Consider the following 27,784-nt stretch of genomic DNA (forward strand, 5'->3'; position numbering starts at 1 on the left):
GTTGAGGGCTATAAATACACCCCAACCACCACAACACCAAGCACCCAAGCATTCTGAACATTGCATTCAATACAAGAGCAATATACTTCACTCCAAGACACAATCAAAGCGATCGATCCACTCAAAGTCCCCAAATCAACTCTAGTGCATTAGGACTTGTGAGAGGATCTCTTGTGTTTCTTTGTTGCTCTTGTTTGCTTGACTTGGCCTTCTTTTTCTTTTCAATTCTTACTCTCAAGTGCTTTGTAAGCAAGGCAAGAGACACCAATTGTGTGGTGATCCTTGCGGGGTCTAAGTGACCCGTGAGATTAAGGAAGAAGGCTCACTCGGTCTAAGTGACTGTTTGAGAGAGGGAAAGGGTTGAAAGAGACCCGGTCTTTGTGATCACCTCAACAGGGACTAGGTTCTTTAGAACCAAATCTCGGTAAAACAAATCACCGTGTTCACTCGCTTTATTTCTTAGTTGATTTGTTTTCCCCCTCTCTCCCGGACTTGAATTTAATTCTAACGCTAACCCCGGCTTGTAGTTTGTGTTTTAAGTTGTAAATTTCAGATTACACCTATTCACCCCCCCCTCTAGGCGACTTTCAATTGGTATCAGAGCCCGGTGCTTCATTAGAGTCTAACAACTCGAAGTGATGTTGGGAGATCATGCCAAGAGGGAGATCATAACCGACGACAAGCCCGAGGAGAACCCACTCAAGGGAGTCTGGCCACAAGCATAAGGAGGAATCCTCTTCCTCCAACAAGACTTATCGGAGACGCGACAAGAAGAAGAAGATGAAGAAAGTGGTCTACTACGAGACCGACTCATTGTCGCCCTCCACATCTGGATCTAACTCGTCGTCCACTATTTCTAAGCGCCATGAGCGCAAGAAGTATAGTAAGATGCCCCTCCCATATCCTCGTATTTCTAAACACGCTCCTCTACTTTCCGTTCCATTAGGCAAACCACCATATTTTGATGGTGAGGACTATTGTATGTGGAGTGATAAAATGAGGCATCACCTAACCTCACTCCACAAAAGCATATGGGATATTGTTGAGAATGGAGCGCATGTACCTAAGGTAGGGGACAAGGACTATGACTCGGATGAGGCCGACCAAATTAGACACTTTAACTCCCAAGCCACAAATATACTCCTCGCCTCCTTGTGTTGAGAGGAGTATAATAAGGTGCAAGGGTTAAAGACCGCCAAAGAAATTTGGGACGTCCTCAAGATGGCGCACGAAGGGGACGAGGTGACCAAGATCACCGCGCGAGACGATCGAGGGAGAACTCGGTCGATTCGTCCTCAACCAAGGTGAAGAGCCGCAAGCAATGTACAACCGGCTAAAAACCATGATGAACCAAGTGCGCAATCTCGGGAGCACCAAGTGGGATGACCATAAGATGGTCAAGGTTATTCTAAGATCCCTTGTTTTCGCAATCCTACTCAAGTGCAATTAATTAATGGGGATCCTGATACAAACTAATGTCTCCCGAGGAAGTGATAGGCAAGTTTGTGAGCTTTGAGCTAACGATCAAAGACTCCAAACACATCGTCAACTTGGAGCAAGGCGTCACTTCCACACCCGAGGTGCAACCCGTCGCATTCAAGGCGACGAAAGAAGAAAAGAAGGAGTCTACACCAAGTAGGCTTCCCATCGACGCCTCCAAGCTCGACAACGAGGAAATGGCACTCATCATTAAGAGCTTCCGCCAAATCCTCAAGCAAAGGAGGGGGAAGGACTACAAACCCCGCTCCAAGAGGGTGTGCTACAAGTGTGGTAAGCCCGATCATTTTATTACTAAATGTCCAATGTCTAGTGATAGTGACAGGGGCTAAGACAAGAAAGGGAAGAAGAAGGAAAAGAAGAGGTACTACAAGAAGAAGGGCGGCGATGCCCACATATGTCGGGAATGGGACTCCAACGAGAGCTCCACCGACTCCTCCTCCAACAAGGACGCCGCCAACATCGCCATCAACAAGGGACTCCTCTTCCCCAACGTCGGCCACAAGTGCTTCATGGCTAAGGACGGCAAAAAGAAGAAGATACAACCTAGAACCACCCCAAGTATATTACATCTAGTGATGAGGGTAGTTCTAGTGATAATGAAGATGATTTAATGTATCTTTTTGCCAACCTTAACATGAAACAAAAGGAAAAATTAAATGAGCTAATAGGAGCTATTCATGAGAAGGACGAACTTTTAGATAGCCAAGAGGAATTCCTTATTAAAGAAAACAAAAAACATGTTAAGGTGAAAAATGCTTATGCTCAGGAAGTAGAGAAATGTGAAAATTTAACTAAGGAGCTTAGCACTTGCCATGATTCAATTATCGGTCTTAGAAATGAAAATGCTAGTCTAAATGCTAAGATTGATGAATTGAATGATACAATTTCTAGCCTCAGAGATAAAAATGTTAGTCTAATTTCTAAGGTTAAAGATTTAAATGTTTGCAATGATTCCATTTCCTGTCTTAGAGATAAAAATGTCATGCTAAAATCTAAGATAGATGAATTAAATGTTTGTAAACCCTCTACATCTTCTATCGAGCATATTTCTATTTGCACTAGATGTAGAGACGTTAATGTTGAAGCTATTAATGATCACCTTGCTCTAATTAAACAACAAAATGATCATATAACTCAATTAACTGCTAAAATTAATGAGCGTGAAATTGAAAAATGAAATATTTAAATTTGCTAGAAGCATGATCTATAATGGGAGACGCCCTGACATTAAGGATGGCATTGGTTTCCAACAGGGAAGCAATGTCAAGCTTAATGCCCCCAAGAAATTGTTCAATCGTTGTTGCTCTATCCAATTCAGCAACCTCAAACACCATGAAGTCCGTTGCGCCAATATGGTCTTAGAAACGATCTAATGCTTGCAAGAGTCAAGAACGTCGTGCCGTGTTTGGATTGTAGCCTCAGCCCGTAGTGCTGTCCCGGCCCGACACGATTATATTTTTTAATTTTACATAAAACGTATATATATATATAATTTATATTCAATATTAAAAACATTTAAGTATAATGTTTTACTGGTTAGACAGCTTCACCCAATGTCTTCTGCCCTTTTTCTATCGGGGACGCGAGACGACCGTTGAAACAAGTGCTTCAAATATAGGGATATAGATATATGATTTACATGTAGCGTGAAGTTTGGGCGGTAGTTTTGGCGCCAAATCTCGCATCTACTTTTCAGGAACCCGCGCGACTGCCTTCGCAGTTCCTGGCTTCCTGCCCGTCCGATCCGCCCCGCCTTGAACCTCACTACCACGTCTGCACCGTCGATCTCGATCCCCGCTTCTTGTCCCCCAAAGTCGAAACGCCGCCTCTTGCTAACCGTCGTCGCCTATTCGACATTTGCCATCTCCGGCAGCAGGGGCGGAGGGCCAGTGTGGGCCAGTATTGTCTGGGCAATACCTTGGGTCAGCCCAGTAAGAAATGAACGTAAAAAAAAGCCCGGTCTTCGCATCACGCTCCCGCACACAGACCGACCAGCCGCAGCCCGTAGCGCACCTGCCTGCGCCCGCCGCCTCCGTCACCGTCATCCACTCAACCTCGCCCCTCGGCCACTGCCGCCCGGCGCCCGCCCGCCTGCCGCACCGGCCGAATCATCCGACGGCCCTTAAGCTGAGGCGGTGTGGCCTAAGTTGCAGCGCGGCGGTCGCCCCGAGTCGTCCACTTCGGCCCCGACAGGCTGTCCACGGTGGCGCGAACTGCCCCTCGCCGGTTCGGCCCCGCCCGCCCGTAGCAGCTCACCAGAGAACTAGCCTCTCGTCGGCCTTCCCCAGGTCTGCGCGTGGCGCGGCGCCGCAGCAAAGCTCCACGCGTGCGTGTCCGCCACCCGCCGTCCCGCCCGGGCCGCCGTCGTTGCTCGTCGGTGAACGACGTCTCGCTGGTGAATGCTGCAAGCTTGTCTGATTGGTGCTTTCTGCTTAGATTTGTTGCCTTGCATTTACACTTTCATTTACGTTACAATTCAGTTAAGTTTCTGATACTTCAAAGGCTTCAGGGTATCAGCGCGTTCTTCGAGCGGCAGGAACGACAAACGGGAGAAGGAAGAGAACTCGTGGGGAAGGCGAAGCGGGACGATGCAGCCCAAGATCAGCGCGTTCTTCGAGCGGCAGGAGACGGACCCAGATCCGATTAGGTTCTTCTCCTTATCCCTCTTCGAACTGATTACCCTGATACCAAATCCGCCGGATTTGAATATTTTTGTTGAATTGCTGTGGTGCTTGATGCAAGAACACGAGGGGCGGATTCGTTAGCATCTGTGTTTGTGGGGGATGAAGCAATTTGTGGTTGCCTTCTCATTTGTGCGGATTGGTGCAGTGGCGACGGTGAGGGGAACGGGCAGGGAAACGTCGGCGCGGCGACGGAGGCGAAGCGGAAGGCCAATGGCTGCAGGCTCGATGGGCTCGTCAGCAAGAAGAGGAACTACGCGCAGCTCCATCTGGAGCTAGGGCAGCCTGATTTCGTCCTCCACACGTGCTCCGTGTGCGGCATGATGTACGCCCGAGGGAACGACGAAGACGAAAAGGTTCACAGGGCGTACCACAAGAGCTACTCCGAGGGAGTCCCTTTCAAGGTTAAGGTGTTCTATGCGTTTGCTCTCAGTTTTTCTGTGGAGCGTCTAGTTAACCGATGAGCTGCAGGGTTGGAAAAAAGAGACAGTGATAGCGAGGTCCGAGGGCGGTGATCGGGTTGTTCTTGCAACTGACGAGAACTCTTGTATGTCGAAAAGTAAGGTACAAGTCTGCCCAACTGAGTTCCTTATGTTAAATTTCTAAATGCTAGCGCCCCGACTTCTGAAGAAATGCAGACTGTAAAGCGGTTTTATTTAGCTGTTATATATATGTCTGTTTTTGCTAACTGCTTGCAATTGTCTATGCAATCCTAACTTCACAAATGTGGATGCCAGTGGTATGGTCTATGCAAGTTATGTGATGTCAAACAAATATGGCAGGTCAGAGAGGTGATCACAGTGGTGGAGAAGGAGCTGGGATTTGGTGAAGGGAAACTCCTGCATAAGCTTTGCAAGGTAGAAATTACATAATCATAGTTCAATAGTACATGACAATCTATGCAATGCATTTATATCACACGGTAATAAATAAGAATCATCTTTATTGTATAGGTGTATCTATACATATCTGCACAAAGGATCGTGGGGTGCCTTGTCACTGAACCGATAAAAACAGGACATAGAGTTATCCCAAGCTCCACGGAAGGAAGCCCTAATGATTTGCCAGTTAGTAGTACTGAGCGAGGAAAAAATGGTCATACATTAGAGTTCGGCAGTATTAGTTTCAAGAGGGAAATCATAAGGCGGCACAGTCGTTCGGTCAAGAACAAAGAAGAGTGCCAGGACCCTGGTGCCATACTTTGCGAAACGGAAGCTGTTCCTGCGCTTTGTGGATTTCGAGCCATCTGGGTGGCACCATCGTGCAGAAGAAAACGAATTGCCTCAAAACTAATGGACGTTGCAAGGTAAGACGATGTTTGATTTCAAGTGCTGCGTATTTGTTCCATAAATTTCATCCATTTACAAGGCTACACTTCTTTATGTTTGCCTTGCCCTCGCATCAACAACTCAGATCATTTTCAAGCATGCAGTGTTCTGCCTTGCAACAATATATTAAGGTTTTTTTTTATCAAATTGAATACGATGTATTGTTAAGCTATTCTTAACTGATGATACCGTAATTTGTTTTCTTGTGCCTTTTTTTGGCAAGCAATTTCCCTAGACAGAGTTCCTCCTGATATTACCACTTCCATTCATCTCAAGCAGGAAAACCTTCTGCGAAGGCAGGACTTTGGGGATTTCACAGTTTGCTTTCTCTCCCCCGACCTCCTCTGGCAAGGGGCTAGCATGCCGTTACTGCAAGACCAGTGCATTCTTAGTCTACAAAGACGGACCGGTGTAACACTTGTACTCTAAGAAAGCCCTCTCTGAAACTTTTCTTCCTCTTGTAAAATACGCTTATCTTGTTGGAGCATTTGACAAAAAAAATGTAAACAATTAGATCAATATGTATTCAGGTAGACCAGAAATTAGCGATGCTTTGTAACAATGTAGCTTTCTCTTTTGAGTGGTGACAATAGCTTTCTTGTGATCTTCATGTTGGGGACTTGTTCTCAAATGCTATGAGTTAAGAACGAGGCAACAAGGAGAATGTTAAACGATAAAGTCCTTCGTCCTTTGAAGCATTATTTCCCTTAGAATATAACGATCTTCGGACGAAGGTCATGAAGGACGAACCTTCATCATCACAGTATATATTAATGAAAGACGAAGCATATGAAACATAAAAGATAGTATGAACAATCATATAACATTATTCATTTAACTTTATTATATCATCATAGAGAAATAAGAACAATATCAAATTATAAATGTACCTTCGGCTTGGAAGGAGATGAAAATACAAGGATGACACAAAAGCAAAATGCCAAGTCAGCGTGAACAGTACGGGGGTACTGTTCACCTATTTATAGGCACGGGGTACAACCCACACAAAATTACATACATGCCCTTTACATTTGGTGATAATTCTATAGCACTCTATCGAGGTCTAAATGACCTTTTCATCTTTAAGTCGGTTCCCTTTTCTGCGAACATGCCGAAGCTTTTCTGCTTCATAGCTTCGGCGCTGTGTCAACCTTTGTATCTTTTGAGCTTCTCCCTTTCTGATACAAGTCCGAAGATACCTGTTCACACATTATAAAGCCGCTTCTCCCTTGAAGACCTTCGGCGACGAAGCATAGACCCAACACTTCATAAATAACTTTTCATGGTCTCACATGCTCCGTTGCAGCAATGCTGCTGCAGCTGCACCAAGCATGGAACTAGGAGAGTGCATCTACAAGATGGATGTTTTGAGCAAGAAAATGACAGACTGCAGCAGCAGAGTGACAATACATCAATGAATGAATCATGTATCACTGATGGCTGATACGTGCTGTTTCTGAGGATAAGAGAAGGAATTCTTAGAATTTTTATTACAAGGACCTAGCAGTCTTGTAGAATACAGGAATACACTCAGGAATCATTCTAGCTCAGGAATTGTTCTAGCTGATTAAAACTTGTATAAATCAGATAAGCAATTCGGCCAGGAATTGTTTCGGTCGATGGCCCCTTAATGTCTCCTCACTGGTAAAGAACTAAAGATAAGCACCTTAGAGCTGATTTGGTAACTAAGGTTTGAAGGAGATCCTTGTAAGGAAACCTTTGCTGTTTAAAATTGAATATGAATGAGTTTTCTTTCAGGGATCCCCTCTAAATTCATGGTCGTCACCAAACCAGCCCTTAATGTTTCCTACTTGATGGGTCATTTACATCTGCCTTTGAGTACTCATCAACTACTGCTTTGTGTGCATCTTGAAGTGGGTATTATGTAACGAACTTGCCGAGATATCTTACCTCATTGCTGCCATTTCAGCTTCCTGGCAAAGGCCTTCGAGACCAACACAAGTGAACAACTCGGAATACTCCACAATCTTCCAAAGATATACATCCTCTCCAATTTCATTCTGTGTATGGTGACCTTCCACGCCTGGCGGCGGTGCATACAACACCTGCAGATCAATGGGAAATTATAGTCAGTGCCTACATGTTCATGTCTCAATGGTAGAAGCATTGAAAGATCTTATCAAAACGTCCTGGACGCAAGAGCAGCATCAATTGCATTTGGGCGATTTGTAGCACCCAATAAGATAATTCACTGAAAAGGAAAAGAATGTCCTTCTAGTGAGCATACATGTAGACATGATCAGTAGAATCACACACAGAAAGCTATCAGTAGACTAAGATGATGTTTGAATACACTAGAGCTAATAGTTAGATGCTAAAATTAGTTGAAGACATTACACTCTAGCTAATAGTTTAACTATTAGCTACTTTTAGTAAATTAGCTAATAGTTAGTTAGCTATTTGTTAGCTAGCTAATTTTACTAGTAATTTTTTTAGCCAACTAACTATTAGTTCTAGACTTCTAGTGCATTCAAATACCTCCTAACAGTGCCATAGCCAGTTCTAAACCACCCATTTCGGTCAATAAAGACGACAAAAGAATTTCTCCAAATGTGGCATTGCCACTAGAATTCCCACCAGGGCCAGTTCTGCAAGATCATACAGGTGCCAACATAAACTATCTGTAGTAAAATTCACACATGGTACTCTGAAGCTAAAAGTAGGAATGAAACCCGATCGGATATAGATGGATACCGGTGATCCTGCATTTCATCTATATCCCATATCTTTTTCTCGGATCTTAGAACTGGATACGGATTATTCAGATATTGATATCTATCTCATATACATGTCAGAAATCTGATTTTGAGTATTCGGATACCATCAGATATTAAAATTTTGGATTCAGATATGGCCTATCCATATACGGTTTTGACCCTTTTAGCAGGGGTGGACCAAAACAAAATATGACTGAGGGCATACTTGTAATGATGAACACCAAAATGTTAAAGTAAGAGCATCTAAATTGGTCTGAGCAGGAAACCTATAATGAAAATCTAGGCTCTACTATTTAGAACAGAGAAATAAGCGAGGGCATGGGCTCACTCAGATCTACCTAGGTCCGCCCTTGCTTTTCGAGACTAACATACTTCGAAAAATATCTATCACAATTTAATCCCTAGCTAAAAGTAAATATTTACAAGTGCAAAAATGAGTTCTATCTAAACTTATTCAACTGCCATAAAAAGAACACAAATTACCATTTTCAACAAGAATTTGCTTGCACGCACTGTTCAATTATCTACATTATGTGTACCATGTTGAACATCAGATTACCTTTATTATATTGTGCATCACATATCAGTGCATAGCTCTTGGGGGCAATGGCATCAGCCTCGTCGAACAACATAATGCTTGGAGAAGCAAGACAAGCTTTCTGAAATGTTCTACGCAACAGAGCTTCACCTTCTCCAACCTACTTGGAATATAAATCTGCATCACTGTTACAAGAATTTATGTGAAAACCTAGTGAGTCTTGAGGAGAGTATCTTTATCTGAAGGTGTTTTAGTCGCTTATTTTTTAAGTTTTGCCGACTTATGGATATTAGATATCGCTCCCTCTGGTATGTTTTATTTATCGCGTTTTAGTTAAAAAAATAAACTAGCGTGCGACAAATATTCGAGAACGAAGGTAGTACCATATTAAGAGTATGTCTGTTTCATCTTTTTTGAGATTTTGTACTTCAATTTTTAAATCATTCAAAAGTGACAAAGATCTCGAAAGTTAAAAAGCGAAAGCTCACTAGGGTAAGATTTTAGGCTTTTGGTGCTTTTGGTTTATGGGAGTGGTTTAGTTTTTAGGATGTTGAAAAGATGAAGTACAACATCTCAAAATAACTCAACTGGTAAAAACCAGTAAATTATGTTAATATGTTTTAAATGCAGTGGAATATTGCTGGTTAGATGGGTACAAATGTGAAGCTAAGAACAAAGGTTCAAACACTTATTTGTGCACCGCGGGCTAAGGGAAAAGATGGCTAAGGGAAGCCTCCGCGGGGCTCGAAGATGCCTTTCTCCCCCAGACACCGGGGGAAGAAAAGGGTTACCGACCCACGCGGAGGCAGCCCCCCGGCTCGCCTCACCCTCCGCCCCAGCAAGGATGATGAAGATCCTTGAAGCTGAGGGCGGGGCAGAGGCCGCAGCCCGGTTCGCTTCTCCCCACCATCGAACTGGAGGTCACCGTCTTGGGTGACCACCGGTGAGGGGATGCGGCCGGGCTGCCTGATGAAAATCCTTGAAGCCGAACGATGGCTGAAAGGTACCAACTTCCTTGAAGTTGCGTTCCTCCAACGACAAGGCGGAAGGATTGCGGGCGTTCCCCATATGGGGGCTCGGAAGGTGGAAAGACACGACGTATAAGGGAACGCGAAGACATGGTCGCCATTCAAGGGGGGCACCCTCCTTTTAAAGGTGACTTTCCCCACTTGCGTTCTCAGCCATCGCGGGCTGAGTCTTCTCCAACACGCTCCAAGGTCCTCCCCCTACGACACAGGGGCTGGGCCCCGCGCGTCATGCAAGCTGGTCCAGGGCAGAAGGAGCCAAACCGCCACGCGCAGGGCATGCAACTGCCCAGCAGTTACAAGCATTCCTCCACTTTCGCCCAGACCAGCGGGTGAAAGGGTGGACAACCATGCAGTCGGCATGCAACCGCGCTAAGTGGGCGCGCCGCTTCGACTCCAACGCGCCCAGCATGGAGGCCCAGGCCCACACGTCATGCAACCGGCGCGCCGGTTGCTACGTGCGAGCAACTGCACCGCCCGTCGCGCCACTACCGTGTCTCCTCGACTGCGGAACCAGTACCGCGACTCGAGGCAACCCTGCGTATGACCCGACAGTGCCAGCAAGGCGCATCGGTCACGGGCCGGTCAGCCGCGGGAGGAGGCGCGATGGTCGATGCAGCCACAAATGGGCCGGCAGTAATGGCGGTAGCAGGCGGGCGGAAGCAGCGGTCACGTCGTCAGCCAAGCTCACGTCCCCTCGTGGGACAGCGAGAGAACCCTCTCCCACAGCGTGAAGACGGCGCACCCGTGTTCCGTTCCTCGAACGGCTCGCGCACGCGCAACGGCTGCCCCGCGAACCCCTCGTCCCGTCACATTAACTCCACGGCAGGACAGGCGACACCTTTGGCAGGAGAAGCAAGCGACGTTTCGCCTTTGCCATAATGACCGCGTCAGAAAAGGTACGCCACGTCATTTCGATTTCGTGTCCTTTTCCTTTTCCTCTTTCTCTCTCTTACAACAGGGATCGGGAAAGGGGGATACCCCGAAAGGGATCCTTCTCCGCGAAGGAAACGGGCCCCGAGCCCCCCCTACTGATCAGAGGTTCGAAGGCTGGCCCCTCGGAAGGGTTCAACAGCCGCCTCAGAGCGCTCGGGCTCCGCGCCCACTACTGGTCAGAGGTTCGAGGGCCGGCCCCTCGGAAGGGTTCAACGGCCGCCTCAGGCCACTCGGGCTCCTTGCCCACTACTGATCAGGGGTTCGTAGGCTGGCCCACGAAGGGTTCACAACCACCTCAGACACAGAGCGAGGGATGACCCCAGGTACGTTCGATACATAACCAAGGCTCGGGCTATGCTCTCGAGGTACCCTAGGACATTTCCGAGACCAGCGGGAACGATCTTGTAATGGAATCCCATCAGAGGGAGGCATCGAGCCCTCGGACCCCGTCAAAAGGGGACTGGGTCCGGCAGATCACCCGCAGGTACTTTTGGAGCGCGCCTCCGGGCCTCTAGCCGACCCCTAACAAATGGGGCACGGGCGTCCACTCGGATTACCCGTCAGCAGCTCACTGGAGACACCATGTTCGGCGCCCTCCAAGGGCAACATGGCGCTTTCCCCCCCTCCTCCTTGCGGAAAGGCGACGTAGGGGTGTATGTAAAAAAGACGAGTCTGTCCTTAACCGTACCCTCGCCCTGTGCGGAGGCTCGGGGGCTGCTCTCGCAAACCCAGCTCCAGCCAATCCGTTGACAGCGTCAACATACCAGCCCGAGAACTTGGGACCCGACCGTGCACCCGGGCTACGGCCAGCTCGCATGAGGGAACAACCAGACCGGCCGAAGCGTTGCGAAATACATTAAGACCTCGAAGGAGTCAACCCACTCCTCCGAGGCCTCGGGGGCTACACCCGGCGGGTGCGCTCGCGTGCACCCACCGGAACAAAACGCAACCAAGAAAGGCTGGTCCCCTTGCAAAAAAAGTGCGACAAAAGCCTCCAAGCGAGTATTAACACTCCCTTCGAGGCTCGGGGGCTACTGTCGGGGACCATAATTAGGGGTACCCTCAAGACTCCTAAATCTCAGCTGGTAACCCCCATCAGCACAAAGCTGCAAAGGCCTGATGGGTGCGATTAAGTCCAGGATCGGTCCATTCGAGGGACGCGATCACGCCTCGCCCGAGCCTAGCCTCGGGCAAGGGCAGCCGACCCCGGAGGATTTACGTCTCGCCCGAGGACCCCCTCCAGCAACGGACACACCTTCGGCTCGCCTGAGGCTCAGTCTTCACCAAGAAGCAACCTTGGCCAAGTCGCCACGCCAACCGACTGAATCGCAGGGGCATTTAATGCAAAGGTGGCCTGACACCTTTATCCTGACGCGCGCCCTCCAGTCGACAGAGCCGAAGTGACCATAGTCACTTCGCCGCTCCACTGACCGGCCTGACAAGGGGACAGCGCCACCTGCGCCGCCCCGACTGCTGTGCCACTCGACAGAGTGAGGCTGTCAGCAACCCAGTCCGGCCTCAGGCGCCATAGGAAACTCCGCTTCGCCCGACCCTAGGGCTCGGACTCGGGCTCAGCCCCGGAAGACGACGAACTCCGCTTCGCCCGACCCTAGGGCTCGGACTCGGGCTTAGCCCCGGAAGATGACGAACTTCGCTTCGCCCGACCCCAGGGCTCGGACTCGGGCTCAGCCCCGGAAGACGATGAACTCCGCTTCGCCCGACCCCAGGGCTCGGACTCGGGCTCAGCCCTGGAAGACGACGAACTCCGCTTCGCCCGACCCCAGGGCCCGGACTCGGGCTTAGCCCCGGAAGACGACGAACTCTGCTTCGCCTGACCCCAGGGCTCAGACTCGGGCTCAGCCCCGGAAGACAACGAACACCGCTTCGCCCGACCCCAGGGCTCGGACTCGGGCTCAGCCCCGGAAGACGACGAACTCCGCTTCGCCCGACCCCAGGGCTCGGACTCAGCCCTGGCCTCAGCCGACGGTCTCCGCCTCGCCCGACCCAGGGGCTCGGACTCGACCTCGGCCTTGGAAGACAGACTCGACCTCGACCTCGGAGGAGCCTCCGCCTCGCCCAACTCAGGGCTCGGACCGACCACGTCACAGGAGGCGCCATCATTACCCTACCCCAAGCTGACTCAGGCTACGGGGGACAAGACCGGCATCCCATCTGGCTCGCTCCGCTAAACAAGTGATGATGGCGCCCCGCATGCTCTATGACGACGGCGGCTCTCAGCCCCCTTACGGAAGCAAGAGGACGTCAACAAGGACTCGACAGCCCCGACAGCTGTCCTTCCGCCAGGCTCCAGCGCTCCTCCGACGGCCACGACACCACACGAACTGGGTGCCAAAACCTCTCCGGCTGCCACGATGGCATGTACTTAGGGCGCTAGCTCTCCTCCGCTAGACACGTTAGCACACTGCTACACCCCCCATTGTACACCTGGATCTTCTCCTTACGCCTATAAAAGGGAGGTCCAGGGCCCTCTTACAGAGGGTTGGCCGCGCGGGGAAGGACGGGACGGCGCTCGCGCAAGGCCGCTCGCTCCCTCCCGCGTGGACGCTTGTAACCCCCTACTGCAAGCGCACCCGACCTGGGCGTGGGGCTAACACGAAGGCCGCGGGTTCCACCTCCCACGCCTGTCTCCCTCCGGCTACTTTCCCCCCTTCGCGTTCCGCCTCGCGCCGACCCATCTGGGCTGGGGCACGCGGCGACAATTTACTCGTCGGTCCAGGGACCCCCCGGGGTCGAAACGCCGACAAGTATAGACCCCTGAGATCGCATGACTTGAGATAAGATAGAAATAACCGACTTTTAACCTCGAATCTATCACCATATATAAGGTAGGTTGGGGACCCCCTACGATTCATGTGATCACTCCTAGTAGATCCCATCTCTTATTCATCCCATTCCAATACCTCAAGCTAGCAGTGCATCATTGTAACCTCAAGATCCAAGCAATACCATCTCCACGACACATAGGACGTAGGTTTTATGTCTTCTGGTGGCTTGAACTTGTATAATTCTTGTGTCACGTCATGTTCCACGTGAACCATCGAGCTATAGTCGATCTCGACGACCACAAAAAGCACCTCATGGTACATCCCGTGGTGCAGCACTGTCGATACCAAACTGTCACACCCGGGTTTCGGGGCACCAAGGCCCGGGCGCGAACATAATCACCAGGTGTGCTGGGACCAAGTCTCACACATATGATGAATCATGGCACAGGATCGAATGTCACATCTTTACTACATAACATGAGTTCTGTACAAAGTAAATAAATAATTACATTATAAGGAGACAACGGTCCAGCAACCCAAAGTTGACTAGGAGACGACGACCTAGACCTCTCATGAACTCGTCACAGCATCCTCCAAGCGCCTCATCCTATGGTACCTGTTCTTGACCTGTGGGGGTGTGAAACAACAAGAGTGAGCTCACATACGTTCATAGCTCAACAAGTTGTGGGGAATAATGTGCATGAACTTGCCAAAGGTGGGAGCTCATGTGAAGTGTAAGGCTTACCAATGATGATGGTTAGAGCTGAGCATTGCTTTTAAAGTTGGTCAAAATTTTATTAGCAATTACTAAGTATAAGTAAATACCAACCCAATTAAGAAGTAGAACAAAAGTAACAACATCACCTGCGATGCAATGCATATGACAATTTGAATTTAGTTCCATAAATTAATCATGTGAGGGTCGAGCTGCTCATGACCGTGAGCACGGCTGGTATACCAGTTTTATACTCTGCAGAGGTTGCACATCTTTACCCACAAGTCATGTTACCCATCTGCCAAGGGATCGCGACTTCCCATACACCTCTACCGAGGAGGCGAGGCAGGGTAACACTACGAGGCCTTTACAAAGTTCCACTAGCTTCAAAAAACCCGCTATAGTTTATAGGAAGCTCCAATGCAGGGATCCCTTGCCTGACCGCCATCGCAGCAAAATCAACCTAAGGACCTGCCTACACTGACCACTCCCCTACTGCCCATGCCCCTTTCAGGTAAGGTAGTCATCCACTAGCTTTCCTAATTAATCAGCCAAGGGGTCCCATTCCTCCCTTGTGGTAGCACTGTTTTCCCGGGTGGTCGCTCCATGTTCCAATTAACATAATGATCTTATCATCAACAGTAATAATAAACAGATAATAAAAGTGTGATCATGAATAATGTATCTTCATACCCAAAACCACATAAAGCACTAGCAAGTACTACCTAAAAAGTTCAGTGGTAAACAAGGTATAAAGATAGGCAAACTAGGGTAACCTATTGAATCCCATCAAAATTAACCTATATAGATCATTATGATTAAATAGAACATGAGTGGGTAAAAAGAAGTGATAAAGGGCACAACTTGCCTGGGACTTGAGATTCCAGGTACCAACTTGCTCTTCAGATGACTCGTAACCTCACTACTCGTCGTAGCAATACAAACAAATAGTATATAGACAAAATTAACATCACACCAAATATAAGGAAAAACTGCATACGAATATTCTACGCATCATAACAAGATCGTGGGCTCAAGATTCACTAAATTCGGAGTTACGGTTATACAGTTATGATTTTCGGAAGATTTACGTGATCACATATTAAACTATAGTATAAATTGGTTAATATGCATTATATGAGAAATTATGCTCAAAATAATTAATTGTACTTTAATCTAGATTATAACTTGTTTAGAAATCATATTACAGTCAAATTACAACTATAGACGTGTTGACTTGACTAGATTGATTAATCCACTAACACAAGTTAAATAAATATCCAATTTATAAAAGTATGTGATTTGATAAAATAATGTTTGTCACTGTGTAGCATATTTTATTACAAATCTAACGCAATTTGAACGAGTCAAATCGGGGTTAAAATGAGAAAGTTATGGGTTAAGGAAGTTTAGAGTGTTTTAATGTGGTTTATATATCCAAATCCATCGCCAAAGACCCTTTTGAAATATCTAGGGACCTGTTTATAATTCCAGAAGTTAATTTCGCGGGCGCTACTATAAAAGAAGGGCGGCAGGTTGGTTCTGTAATTACTCGAGGTCATTTTTAGAAATTAGCTCGGCTGAAGGGGTAAGATAGATTCTGAGCCGTTCAGATTAGGTCTGACAGTCAGGATTTGAAGCGCAAAGTGATACACGGGATCTAATCTACACCGTCCAATCCCACTACACGTCTCGGATCCCACCCCGAAGGGGTATCTTCCCATTTAAATCTGGAGCGTTTATCTTTATTTGGACGGCCCCTGCTCATCTTCAACCTCACGCCTACCTATCGTTCCTTCTCTCTATAAGTAGGCCATGTCAGCCATGCTTCTGTCTCCCGCCTAGCCAGCAAGCCCGACGTTCATAGCCATCCAACGGCAGCGCGCGCATCGATGACCTCGCATGGCGATCCGGTGACCAACCTCTAGCGTATTTAGCCGCTGAGCATGCATGTACAAAAACATAGAAAAGAAATGCACCGGGGATCAGGACGACAGTCGGGATGATGGCTACCGGCGATGCTTTGACAAGAACGCCCAGTACCGCGCACGCGAGCGCCAAACCACCGGCTAGCCCAGGCAGCGGCTCTCTCTCTTGCTCTGTTGTGCTACCTCCCTCCCCTGGTTCTTCTTTCACGGTGGCCCTTGGTTCCCCAACCCCAGCCCGAGGCCATATCTATACTACTCTATTAAGAGAGTAGTGTCAGCGTCCACACCAAATGTGCCCCCGCCTTCCCCCACCTCACGTTGCCCTCGCTCTTGTGGCCCCGTCTGCCTCGCCACCAACCCAGCTCATCTCGCCGTGCATGCCTCTCCCCCATTCCATTTTCGCTCACTGCCCCTGTCTTCGACAGCCCCTCCCTCGTCTTCCTTGCCCTCGACCCCACCACGTGATGCCCACCCCCTGCCCCGAGCCCTCCCTCCCCAGTCCCCAGTCGTGCGCGATGGCCGAACAAGCGCCTCCCCCACGCGCAGTACCCACTGCGCCGGCACCTCCCTTGTAATCAGATTATGACTGGACTACAGATTGTATTTCTCATATGTTTATCTACATCTTGTGACAGTTGCTGGTGAATAATAGGACAGCAAGCGCCAGTGAAATAGTAAGTACACATTTTCGTCCACCGACAGTAATGAAATGGCATGTAGTCAAAGCTCACGCACCAATAATTTTTTAGGTTGCTTCAGCACTTCATGACAATTGCAAAGCTGTTCTTGTTGGCGAAAGGACTTTTGGCAAGGTTTGAACCACCCAAAAGAGGATACTGTGACATTTTCTTTCCCTGTGATCAATAGGGTTATATTATGCCCTTTTTGTGTCTGGTAACTCATGTCTAGGGTGATGCAGGGCTTAATCCAATCTGTATTTGAACTTCATGATGGTTCTGGTATTGTCGTCACAGTTGGCAAATACGTGACACCAAACCACAAGGATATCAATGGGAATGGAATAGAGCCAGATTACAATCGTCTTCCTGGTACTCTAAGAAAACGCCAGATTTCTTTTGTGGCAATTGAATTCTGCAATGTAATTCTCGTTTGCTGGTTTCCCTTTTGTGGCAGATTTCAATGAAGCCAGAGATTACCTTTCATGATGCGGAATTAAAGAATTAAGCTGACAGACGTTTGTGGCAAATTTCAATGAAGCATTATATTCTAAAGGTTCTCTCACGGTAAGAAGCTTTTATTTACGGTTGCATAGTTGGGTCTTACTGCTCTGCATACATTGGACTATCCAAGTAACAACAAAGAAATAAAGAGCAAGGCAGAAATTTTGTATGGTTTTACCCCTGCTTCTGAATCCTTGCATGCCTTTTGGGTGGTTCAAATCTGTCTTTTGCATTTGCAGGGTCAGACGACCTAATATGATAGAATTGATATGGAACAAAGCTGATGCTCAACCTGACTACTACACGACCCTCCGTGTCGCGCGCTGCTGATATGATAAGCAGCGTATCGGCGAGCGTCGATACATCCTCTACAGCACAGGGCGAGCATTGTGGGGGATAGATATCCCCCGGGCCCACTAAAAGAGTAAAGGACCTCACGAAAGGCCCAAGGGCCCAATAAATCGCGAGGTCATTCTTTCGTGGACCTGGGGAGAAATAGCTGGCAAAGCAGAACGACATGAGGCCGGATTGGTGCAAACCCGGACGGCCCACAGCGTCAGGCGAATGACCGCAACAGAGATCCGACTTTCCCGCGCTGGAGCCTCCATGCAACGAAGCCATGCGAGGATAAGTCGGCAAGGGTTACGTAGGGATAATCTCAAGAGGTTCACTATCTTTTAGCTACTTGTTGTTATCTTATCCACGTGTACTGCCCCACGGTCGAGTATATAAGGCCTAGGGGGCACCCCTTCAGAACGATCGACCCTTTACTTAGCCACCCACGTCAACTCTCTGTATTCTCAATCCAGAGAGCTCTTTTGTAACCACATCCACCAAGCATACTCACCAGGACGTAGGGTGTTACGCATCTCTAAGCGGCCCAAACCTGTAAACCTTGTCCACTGTCCCTCGTGCGATCGACACGAACCATTTTGCTACAGTTGTTGACACCGTCCTACTCCTAAAACACCTTGAGGGGCAACCCCGGGTGTGCGGTCGGACCCAAAACACCGACAGCTGGCGCGCCAGGTAGGGGGTGTGTCGACGATCCAAGCTAGCTCAATGGTCGTCACCTTCTACAGCAAGATCACCCTGCGTCCCGGATCCGTATTCCGCTTCGGAACAATCTCATCTGTAGCGGATAAAGAAGGAATTCTGCACCGTATCGCGGATCCGCCAGAAAAGAAGTCTCCCCCAACGAACTCCGAAAATACCGGAGAAGCACAACCTCCATCTTTCCGGAAGAAGATCGTCTCCGGAAAGTCGGGGGCCGAGGGCTCGCTGACCCGGAGAACTCCACTGCCTACCTCTCCGACAAAAGAGTGGACACAGATCGCAAGGAAGAAGGTAACCGGGGAGAAGCGAGTCACTCTTTCCGTTCCTCATGCCTCAAAGGAGAATGGGAAGAAGGTCACCACGACAGCAGCACCATTCTACCCCGACGTCCTCTTTATCGGGAGAGTGGAGTCGCCTGTCGTCTCCGACGACGAGCCAACCATACCCGGGGAAGAACCGCCTCAACGAGAGTCCCGACGACGGAGGAACCGGCACAGAAACGTTCGACGACATCATGCGGCCGGAGAGCGGAATCCGGAGCAGCCTGTCTCGCGAGACGAGGTCTCGGAGATAGGAGAAACTCCGGAAGAACGCGTCTTCAGAGAACGAAGGAACTCCCGACGACGTGATCGCCGACGAGCTCAGGAACAGGTTGAGCAAGATGCAAGGCAGCGCTGGGAGAATCCGTTCTTCGGGCGCAACCTGAATCCCGACTTTGCCCGAGCTATGAACACGCCGAGCGAAGTCGGAGGGGTATTGGCTCGGATAGCTGAGGGACTTCCTCGGACTCCTGACGCCGAGGGCTACCGACGACTGTTCACCCAGGCGGCCAACCATCTTCTACCGCTTGCTCACCCGCCGAACGATCTACGACACGCCATCAACAGTCGCCGAGACACGCGAAGCTCCATCAATGCTTCGCGCGAGCGGCGGCATGAGAACGAGATTCGCCGTCGGGAGGAGTACGACAGGGATCATGGCATCCCGACTCAGAGCCAAGCCACCGGAACTGAGTCGACAACGGCCTCAACTGGCGGAACCACCCGGGGATGGTCGAGGAACCACAATCACAACTCCTCTCCCCGGGATAGACATCTTCCCCGACGACAGGAGGACACGTGCGGAGTGTCCGCTCTTACTCCGCGCCTTAGGGCCATCCAATGGCCTCCCAACTTCAAGGTATCCAATGTCGACAAATATGAACCTAAGCAGGATCCAGGGGGTTGGCTAGCCGTCTACACCACCGCTGCTCGAGCTGCCGGGGCGTCCGAAGACGTGATGACCGCGTACTTACCCATTGTCCTTGGGCAAGACGCGCTGCAATGGCTGCGACATCTACCCCGACACTGCATCGACGTCTGGGGCGACTTCAGTCGACGCTTCACCGCCAACTTCCAGTCCCTCTCCGACAAGCCGGCGCAACCGTGGGACCTCAAATCCATCAAGCGCCGGGGGGACGAGACTCTCCGGTCGTACCTCAAAAGGTTTCAGACCATGAGAAATCGTATCCCCGATGTCACGGAGGCGGCCGTGATCGAGGACTTCTACAGAGGATCCAATGACTCGGCTTTCGTCCGAGTCATACTACAGAAGGCACCGACTACCTCCGAGGAGCTGTTCCGGGAAGCCGACCTCTACATCACCGCCGACGAGCGGGCCCAGGACCTCATCGGAGGAGCAAAGCCCGCACCGGCAGCACCACGACGCGACACGAACCAGCAACCCGACAAACGATGGGAGAAGAGGCCTCGAGAAGAAGTGCACGCCGCCGGACCACCTGCCTCTCGCGCCCGAGGAGGACCTCGTGGAGGCGAACGCACGTTGGACGACATCCTCGACGCCCAGTGCCCGTACCACAAGGACATGCGCCACACTCTTCGTAACTGTCGAGACTTCAAGCATTCCGTCGGACACGGCCGACCCTTCCAACCTCTACCTCCTCCTCCGCCGAGGGGAGGACCAGATGAACCACGACAACCCCATCAGCAGGAGGAGGGAGGAGGAGGAGCTTTCCCACGCGTTAACAGGGAGGTCAACGTCATCTTCGGCGGACACGGATCGCAGGAGAACAGAAGACAGCAAAAGCTCAACGATCGCCAGATACTGGTGGCGACCACCGGCCCTCCCGCCCCATACCGGTGGTCGGAGCACCCGATTACCTTCACTCGGGCAGATCAATGGCTCAACTTCGACCATCCGGGCAAATACCCGCTTCTCGTCGATCCGGTGATCCGAGAGAGCCGGGTGAAGAAGGTGTTAGTGGACGGGGGGAGCAGCATCAACGTCACCTTCCCCCGGACACTCCAAGGCTTGGGAGTTCACCTCAAAGAGCTCCACGAGTCAGACACTCCTTTCTTCGGCATCGTGCCGACAGAAGGGGAATACCCGCTGGGCCACATCTACATGCCAGTCACCTTCGGAACTCCGGAGAACTACAGAACCGAGTTCCTGAGGTTTGAAGTGGCGAACTTCGGCTGCGGGTACAACGCCATCATCGGGAGGCCTGGATTGGCCAAATTCATGGCCATTCCGCATTACACATACATGATACTGAAGATGCCAGGACCGCAAGGGATCATAACTGTGCGCGCCGACTTCCAAGGCGCCGCAGAATGTTTCCGAGTGGCTATTCAAGCAGCCCTCACCGCCAAGCCATCGACGGTTCCATCGATGTTTCCGAGGCGCCGCAGTGCTACCTGCTGATCTCAAGTTTGGGGCGCCAAGGTTGATCTTTGAAAGCATAGCAGAAGCTGAGGCCACCAGTTTGGAGGACATAGATGTACTTGAGGAAGAACGGCTAAACGCAGTAATCCAATCAGCAAGGTACCAGTAGACTCTAAGGCGCTATCACGACAAGGCTGTGCGACAACGATTCTTCTCAGTAGGAGATCTCGTCCTCCGCCGAATTCTAACGGGGGAGGGACGACACAAGTTATCACCCTTATGGGAAGGACCCTTCGTGGTAGCAGAAGTCACTCGGCCTGGATCGTATCGCCTCACTCAGATGGATGGCACAGAAGTTGGGAACTCCTGGAACATAGAACACCTCAGAAAGTTTTATCCCTAGCTGTATCTCAAAACTGCTGGGATGATGATGTACTCTGTAAAGTGGAAATATGTCATCAATAAAAAAGAGGTTTCAAGGATACTTAGTTCATTCACGATTGACTTGCATTCTTACTTAACTCAGGGTGACCACTATGCCCTACTAACGGAGCAATCGACTTAAGTCGGCGACGACTTAAGGCGGTGCAACATGCTCACGCTTACTTAACTCAGGGTGACCACTATGCCCTACTAACGGAGCAATCGACTTAAGTCGGCAATGACTTAAGGCGGTGCAACATGCTCACGCTTACTTAACTCAGGGTGACCACTATGCCCTACTAACGGAGCAATCGACTTAAGTCGGCAACGACTTAAGGCGGTGCAACATGCTCACGCTTATTTAACTCAGGGTGACCACTATGCCCAACTAACGGAGCAATCGACTTAAGTCGGCGACGACTTAAGGCGGTGCAACATGCTCACGCTTACTTAACTCAGGGTGACCACTATGCCCTACTAACGGAGCAATCGACTTAAGTCGGCGACGACTTAAGGCGGTGCAACATGCTCACACTTACTTAACTCAGGGTGACCACTATGCCCTACTAACGGAGCAATCGACTTAAGTCGGCGACGACTTAAGGCGGTGCAACATGCTCACGCTACTTAACTCAGGGTGACCACTATGTCCTATTAACGGAGCAATCGACTTAAGTCGGCGACGACTTAAGGCGGTGCAACATGCTCACACCTACTTAACTTGGGGTGACCACTATGCCCTACTAATGGAGCCATCGGCTAAAAGTTAGTGGCGATTTAAGCCGATGCAACATGCCTTTACAATTCAGAGGATGACTTCCATATCCCACAAACGAATTTCATAATCATCATGCGTCATTTCATTACTATAAATTTATGAACTGATGAATTCTGATACAATAAGAAAGTCATTATATCATTCGAGTGCTGAACTAATGTCCTCTGACAAATACTCGATTATGCTAACCGCGCACTCAAAGCACGCAAAAGTTTTTCTTTATTTTGCAAAGTCTTTCTCAGGAGCGACCGACGAAGAAGGGCGACTCGAGGAATCAGGGGCAGCATTCACATCAGCTCTTATGTCTTCAGGAACAACCACGCCGGGTCTCCTCATCAATATTCGTCCTGCCCGAATAGCCTTATCCATGGCTCTGTCGCGCTGGGCCTTGAGAGTAACAGAAGATTCTTCAGCGACTTTAGCAGCCAGTCGAGCAGTCTCTAACTCCTAGGCAATGGATTTTTTGGAAGCTCGGAGTTCTTTGATAGTAGCATCCTTTGCTGATATCAACTGCTTGAGCCGGGTTACCTCATCCATGGATTCCTGCAGCTTACAACGTTGGAGGTCTAATTCTTCCATGGTGAAGCGATGACTTCTTTCCAAGATAGTCAGCGAATTGCTAGAATCACGATACAACCTGTCAAGATTGTCACGAGAAGCAGCAAGGATACGCTTTTCTTCCTGCGAGCAAAAGTCAGCTCCTTCAAAAACCAAGCAAGTAATAGGAGCACAGCAAGGCAAGGCACAGTTTTGTATATTACCTTTTCAGAATCAAGCTGAGCATGAAGGGAAGAATTCAGGGCATTGGCGTCATCCAAGGCAGCAGAGACTTGACCCAGCTCAATTTGGCCCTGAGAGTACTTCTCCTCAAAGTCAGTGCACCGCTGAGCCAATTCAGCCAGATCTCGGGAGTGTTTTTCCTCAAGAATTGAAATCTGCCGAGTCACTCCTAACGAGAGATAATCAAACAAAATGGGGTCAGAAGGTAAGGCAGTCCACAGCGAAGGCAGAAAGAAGCAAAAAAGCACTAACCAGCGTTGGTTGCCTCCAATTCAGAGACGCGACGTTGAAGGGACACTGGATTCCAACATGCAAGAGATGAAGCTACCTCTGGGGTGGAAGCACCCTGACGCCTCAGCTGGCTAGCCATCCCATCCACCAAAGCCTGATGAGGAAAATAGACGAGTGTGACGACAGCAGTTTAGGCAATGTAAAAGTCAAGTTAAAATACATCACAATACCTGGAGGTTGGAGAAGAACGAAGGGATCCCCAAATCAGGAGAGATCAGTTGATAAGCAGATGTAAGGCCACCACCCGGAGCAGTTTGCAACGAATCAGCAGAGATCAACTCAGTACCTTCAACAGAGCCCAACACTCGGTCAGCAGGGGCGCTGCCCTCTAAAGCGACTTCCTGATCCAAATTCTGGGCTACCACCATACAGCCAGAATGTGGAGGAGATCCCGCGTGAACGTCCATGGAGGTACAGGAAGGAGACCCTGCTCGGGCATCCTCGGGGGCTGGGTCATAGTTGGCACTACCCATTTGAGCCGGATCATCCCCGGCAGCACCCTCGGGGGCTGGCAGTGGCTTACACTCTCCACCCGAGCTAAGTCATCCCCGGCGACACCCTCGGGGGCTGGGCATGTGACAGCACCACTCTTGAGGTCCAAGCTCTCTGCAGTAACCACTTCTAAGGTTGATGGGCCCTCATCTACCTCCATAGGACCAGGATGATTCAAGTCAGTCTGAGAGCACCTAGAGGGGGGGGGGTGAATAGGTGATCCTGTAAAACTTAAGCTTATAGCCACAAAAACTTGTTAAGTGTTAGCACAATAAATGCCAAGTGGCAAGAAAGGAGTCTCAACAAAACACAATACCACAAGAGATCAAACACAGAGATGACACAGTGGTTTATCCCGTGGTTCGGCCAAGACCAACGCTTGCCTACTCCACATTGTGGCGTCCCAACGGACGAGGGTTGCAATCAACCCCTCTCAAGTGGTCCAAAGACCAACTTGAATACCACGGTGTTTTGCTTTGCCTTTCAATATCCCGTTTGCGAGGAATCTCCACAACTTGGAGCCTCTCGCCCTTACACTTAAGATTCACAAAGAAATATGGAGTAAGGGAGAACTAGCAACGCACACAAGACTCAAAATCAGAGCAACAGCACGCACACAAGTCACAACAAGAGCTCGCAACACAACTCAATGAGTTCACAACTCAATAAGAGCTCTAGATGCTATCACAATGAACCAAATGCGTGGAATCGATGTCTTGGTGCTTAGGGATGTTGTAGGAATGCTTGGTGTCCTCCTCCATGCGCCTAGGGGTCCCTTTTATAGCCTCAAGGCAGCTAGGAGCCGTTGAGAACAAATCCAGAAGGCCATCCTTGCCTTCTGTCGTCGGGCGCACCGGACAGTCCGGTGCACACCGGACACTGTCCGGTGCCCGATTTCCTTCCTTAAACAGCGCAGTCGACCGTTGCAGATGCGGGAGCCGTTGGCGCACCGGACATGTCCGGTGCACACCGGACAGTCCGGTGCCCCCTTCCGACCGTTGGCTCGGCCACATGTCTCGCGCAGATCGCGCGGCCGACCGTTGGCCCGGCCGACCGTTGGCTCACCGGACAGTCCGGTGTACACCGGACAGTCCGGTGAATTTTAGCCGTACGTCGCCAGTCAACTCCCGAGAGCGGCCAGTTCGCCCGAGGCAGCCTGGCGCACCGGACACTGTCCGGTGCACCACCGGATAGTCCGGTGCCCCAGACCGAAACAGCCTCTTGGCTGTACACAGCCAACTTTTCTCTTTTTCTCTTCTTCCTGTTTCTGATACTTAGACAAGTATATTAGTACACAAAACCAATGTACTAAGACTTAGAAACATACCTTTGCTCTAGATTTGCACTTTGTTCATCCATGGGCATTGATTCACATTTAAGCACATGTGTTGACACTCAATCACCAAAATACTTAGAAATGGCCCAAGGGCACATTTCCCTTTCAATCTCCCCCTTTTTGGTGATTTATGCCAACACAACATAAAGCAACTAGAACAAGTGCAATATCACTTCAAATAAAAACTCAAATTTATTTTGATTCAATTTGGCATATATGGATCATCCTTTGCCACCACTTGTTTTGTTTTTGCAAATCAAACTCAAATCTCTATCTCTAAGTCAACCACACATGTTGAAGCATAAATAGAGTCATTCCAAAATAGATTGATCAAAGATTTCAAAAACTCCCCCTATTTCCCATAATCAACACTTCTCCCCACAAGAGGCCAACTTTTGACAAAAGAGACAATGCAAGAGTTTTGACAACACAAAAGCTCTAATCTACTATTTTCAAAATTTCTCAAGTGGTAGCTGATCCATTTATCACTTTGGCCTTTATTTTCTCCCCCTTTGGCATCAAGCACCAAAACAGGATCAATCTTGGCCCTTTAACCCCATTGCCTCACCAAAATCTTCAATTAAGAGCAAATAGGCAATAAGAGTTTAAAGATGAACTTGGAATAAGTTACCCTCTCATTGGAGTGCAGTGGAAGTCTTTCATGGTCCAAGTCCACCTTTTTCCCTTTCAATCCTCCTTCGAGACTACCTTATCAAACTCGAACACGTGGTTAGTCTCAAAGGGTCAAGTTGTAACACATCTCCCCCTAAACATGTGCAGCACTTAGCAACGGACTTGTGAGGTCCAGGGAGTGTTTGTACAACTTGAGCACCACAATTAGCAACAAAATGCAGAAAGGAACATGATCAAAAGCATAAATACATGTATGCTACAATTCAATCCAAGTTCCGCGAATCTAAGACATTTAGCTCACTACGCAGCCTGCAAAAGGTCTTCTCATCTAGAGGCTTGGTAAAGATATCGGCTAGCTGGTTCTCGGTGCTAACATGAAACACTTCGATATCCCCCTTTTGCTGGTGGTCTCTCAAAAAGTGATGCCGGATGTCTATGTGCTTTGTGCGGCTGTGCTCAACAGGATTCTCCGCCATGCGGATAGCACTCTCATTATCACATAGGAGTGGGACTTTGCTCAGATTGTAGCCAAAGTCCCTGAGGGTTTGCCTCATCCAAAGTAGTTGCGCGCAACACTGTCCTGCGGCAACGTACTCGGCCTCAGCGGTGGATAGGGCAACGGAAGTTTGTTTCTTAGAATTCCATGACACCAGGGACCTTCCTAAGAATTGGCACGTCCCCGATGTGCTCTTCCTATCGACCTTACATCCAGCATAGTCGGAGTCTGAGTATCCAACCAAGTCAAAGGTAGACCCCTTTGGATACCAGAGCCCGAAGCAAGGCGTAGCAACCAAATATCTAAGAATTCGCTTCACCGCCACTAAGTGACACTCCTTAGGATCGGATTGAAATCTAGCACACATGCATACACTAAGCATAATGTCCGGTCTACTAGCACATAAATAAAGTAAAGACCCTATCATTGACCGGTATGCTTTTTGATCAACGGACTTACCTCCTTTGTTGAGGTCGGTGTGTCCGTCGGTCCCCATCGGAGTCTTTGCGGGCTTGGCGTCCTTCATCCCAAACCGCTTCAGCAAGTCTTGCGTGTACTTTGTTTGGGAGATGAAGGTGCCGTCCTTGAGTTGCTTCACTTGGAACCCAAGGAAGTAGTTCAACTCGCCCATCATCGACATCTCGAATTTCTGCGTCATCACCCTGCTAAACTCTTCACAAGACTTTTGGTTAGTAGAACCAAATATTATGTCATCGACATAAATTTGGCACACAAACAAATCACCATCACATGTCTTAGTAAAAAGAGTTGGATCGGCTTTCCCAACCTTGAAAGCATTAGCAAGTAGAAAGTCTCTAAGGCATTCATACCATGCTCTTGGGGCTTTCTTAAGTCCATAGAGCGCCTTAGAGAGCTTACACACATGGTCGGGGTACCGTTCATCCTCGAAGCCAGGGGGTTGCTCCACGTACACCTCCTCCTTGATTGGCCCGTTGAGGAAAGCGCTCTTCACATCCATTTGAAACAACCTGAAAGAATGGTGAGCGGCATATGCTAGCAAGATACGAATTGATTCTAGCCTAGCCACAGGAGCAAATGTCTCCTCAAAGTCCAAACCTGCGACTTGGGCATAACCTTTTGCCACAAGTCGAGCCTTGTTCCTCGTCACCACCCCGTGCTCGTCCTGTTTGTTGCGGAACACCCACTTGGTTCCCACAACATTTAGCTTGGGACGAGGCACCAGTGTCCAAACTTCATTGCGCTTGAAGTTGTTGAGTTCCTCCTGCATGGCCAATACCCAATCCGGATCTAGCAAGGCCTCCTCTACCCTGAAAGGCTCAATAGAAGAGACAAAGGAGTAATGCTCACAAAAATTAACTAATCGAGATCGAGTAGTTACTCCCTTGCTAATGTCACCCAAAATTTGGTCGACGGGATGATCCCTTTGAATCACCGCTCGAACTTGGGTTGGAGGTGTCGGTTGCGCTTCTTCCTCCATTACTTGATCATCTTGTGCTC

General features: G+C 49.3%; 1 protein-coding gene, 1 long non-coding RNA gene and 1 pseudogene across 5 annotated transcripts; 2 read left to right on the plus strand and 1 right to left on the minus strand.

The window, feature by feature from the left end:
* The first annotated feature begins 3,448 nt into the window (after positions 1-3,448).
* LOC103646265 (protein CHROMOSOME TRANSMISSION FIDELITY 7) lies at positions 3,449-6,120 on the plus strand. 4 transcript variants are annotated; one of them, XM_008670994.4, is made up of 7 exons: positions 3,449-3,895; positions 4,010-4,147; positions 4,330-4,585; positions 4,653-4,745; positions 4,964-5,038; positions 5,135-5,487; positions 5,789-6,120. In XM_008670994.4, the coding sequence occupies exons 2-7, from the start codon at positions 4,089-4,091 to the stop codon at positions 5,922-5,924; spliced, it is 972 nt and encodes a 323-aa protein (XP_008669216.1). In that variant the 5' UTR covers positions 3,449-3,895; positions 4,010-4,088; the 3' UTR covers positions 5,925-6,120. The 4 variants fall into 4 exon arrangements, with proteins under 4 accessions (XP_008669216.1, XP_008669214.1, XP_008669215.1 ...); XM_008670992.4 differs by having other exon boundaries at positions 3,466-3,895; positions 4,919-5,038; XM_008670993.3 differs by having other exon boundaries at positions 3,483-3,895; positions 4,003-4,147; positions 4,919-5,038.
* Positions 6,121-7,251: 1,131 nt separating this feature from the next.
* LOC109944150 (cell division control protein 48 homolog B-like) lies at positions 7,252-9,970 on the minus strand (annotated as a pseudogene).
* Positions 9,971-16,777: 6,807 nt separating this feature from the next.
* On the plus strand, positions 16,778-17,196 carry LOC103646266 (uncharacterized). The gene is made up of 3 exons (XR_562106.2): positions 16,778-16,849; positions 16,925-16,987; positions 17,095-17,196. It is a non-coding gene; the product is annotated as an uncharacterized lncRNA (long non-coding RNA).
* Positions 17,197-27,784: the final 10,588 nt, after the last annotated feature.

Source organism: Zea mays, chromosome 2 (assembly GCF_902167145.1).
Source record: "Zea mays cultivar B73 chromosome 2, Zm-B73-REFERENCE-NAM-5.0, whole genome shotgun sequence".
NCBI lineage: Eukaryota > Viridiplantae > Streptophyta > Magnoliopsida > Poales > Poaceae > Zea > Zea mays.

Excerpts from the sequence above, each read along its gene's own strand:
- LOC103646265 (XM_008670992.4), top strand. The coding sequence starts at position 4,089 with ATGCAGCCCAAGATCAGCGCGTTCTTCGAGCGGCAGGAGACGGACCCA. Across the intron at positions 4,586-4,652 it reads CCGAGGGAGTCCCTTTCAAG|GGTTGGAAAAAAGAGACAGT; the intron begins GTTAAGGTGTTC and ends GATGAGCTGCAG. Across the intron at positions 4,746-4,918 it reads CTTGTATGTCGAAAAGTAAG|TGGTATGGTCTATGCAAGTT; the intron begins GTACAAGTCTGC and ends TGTGGATGCCAG.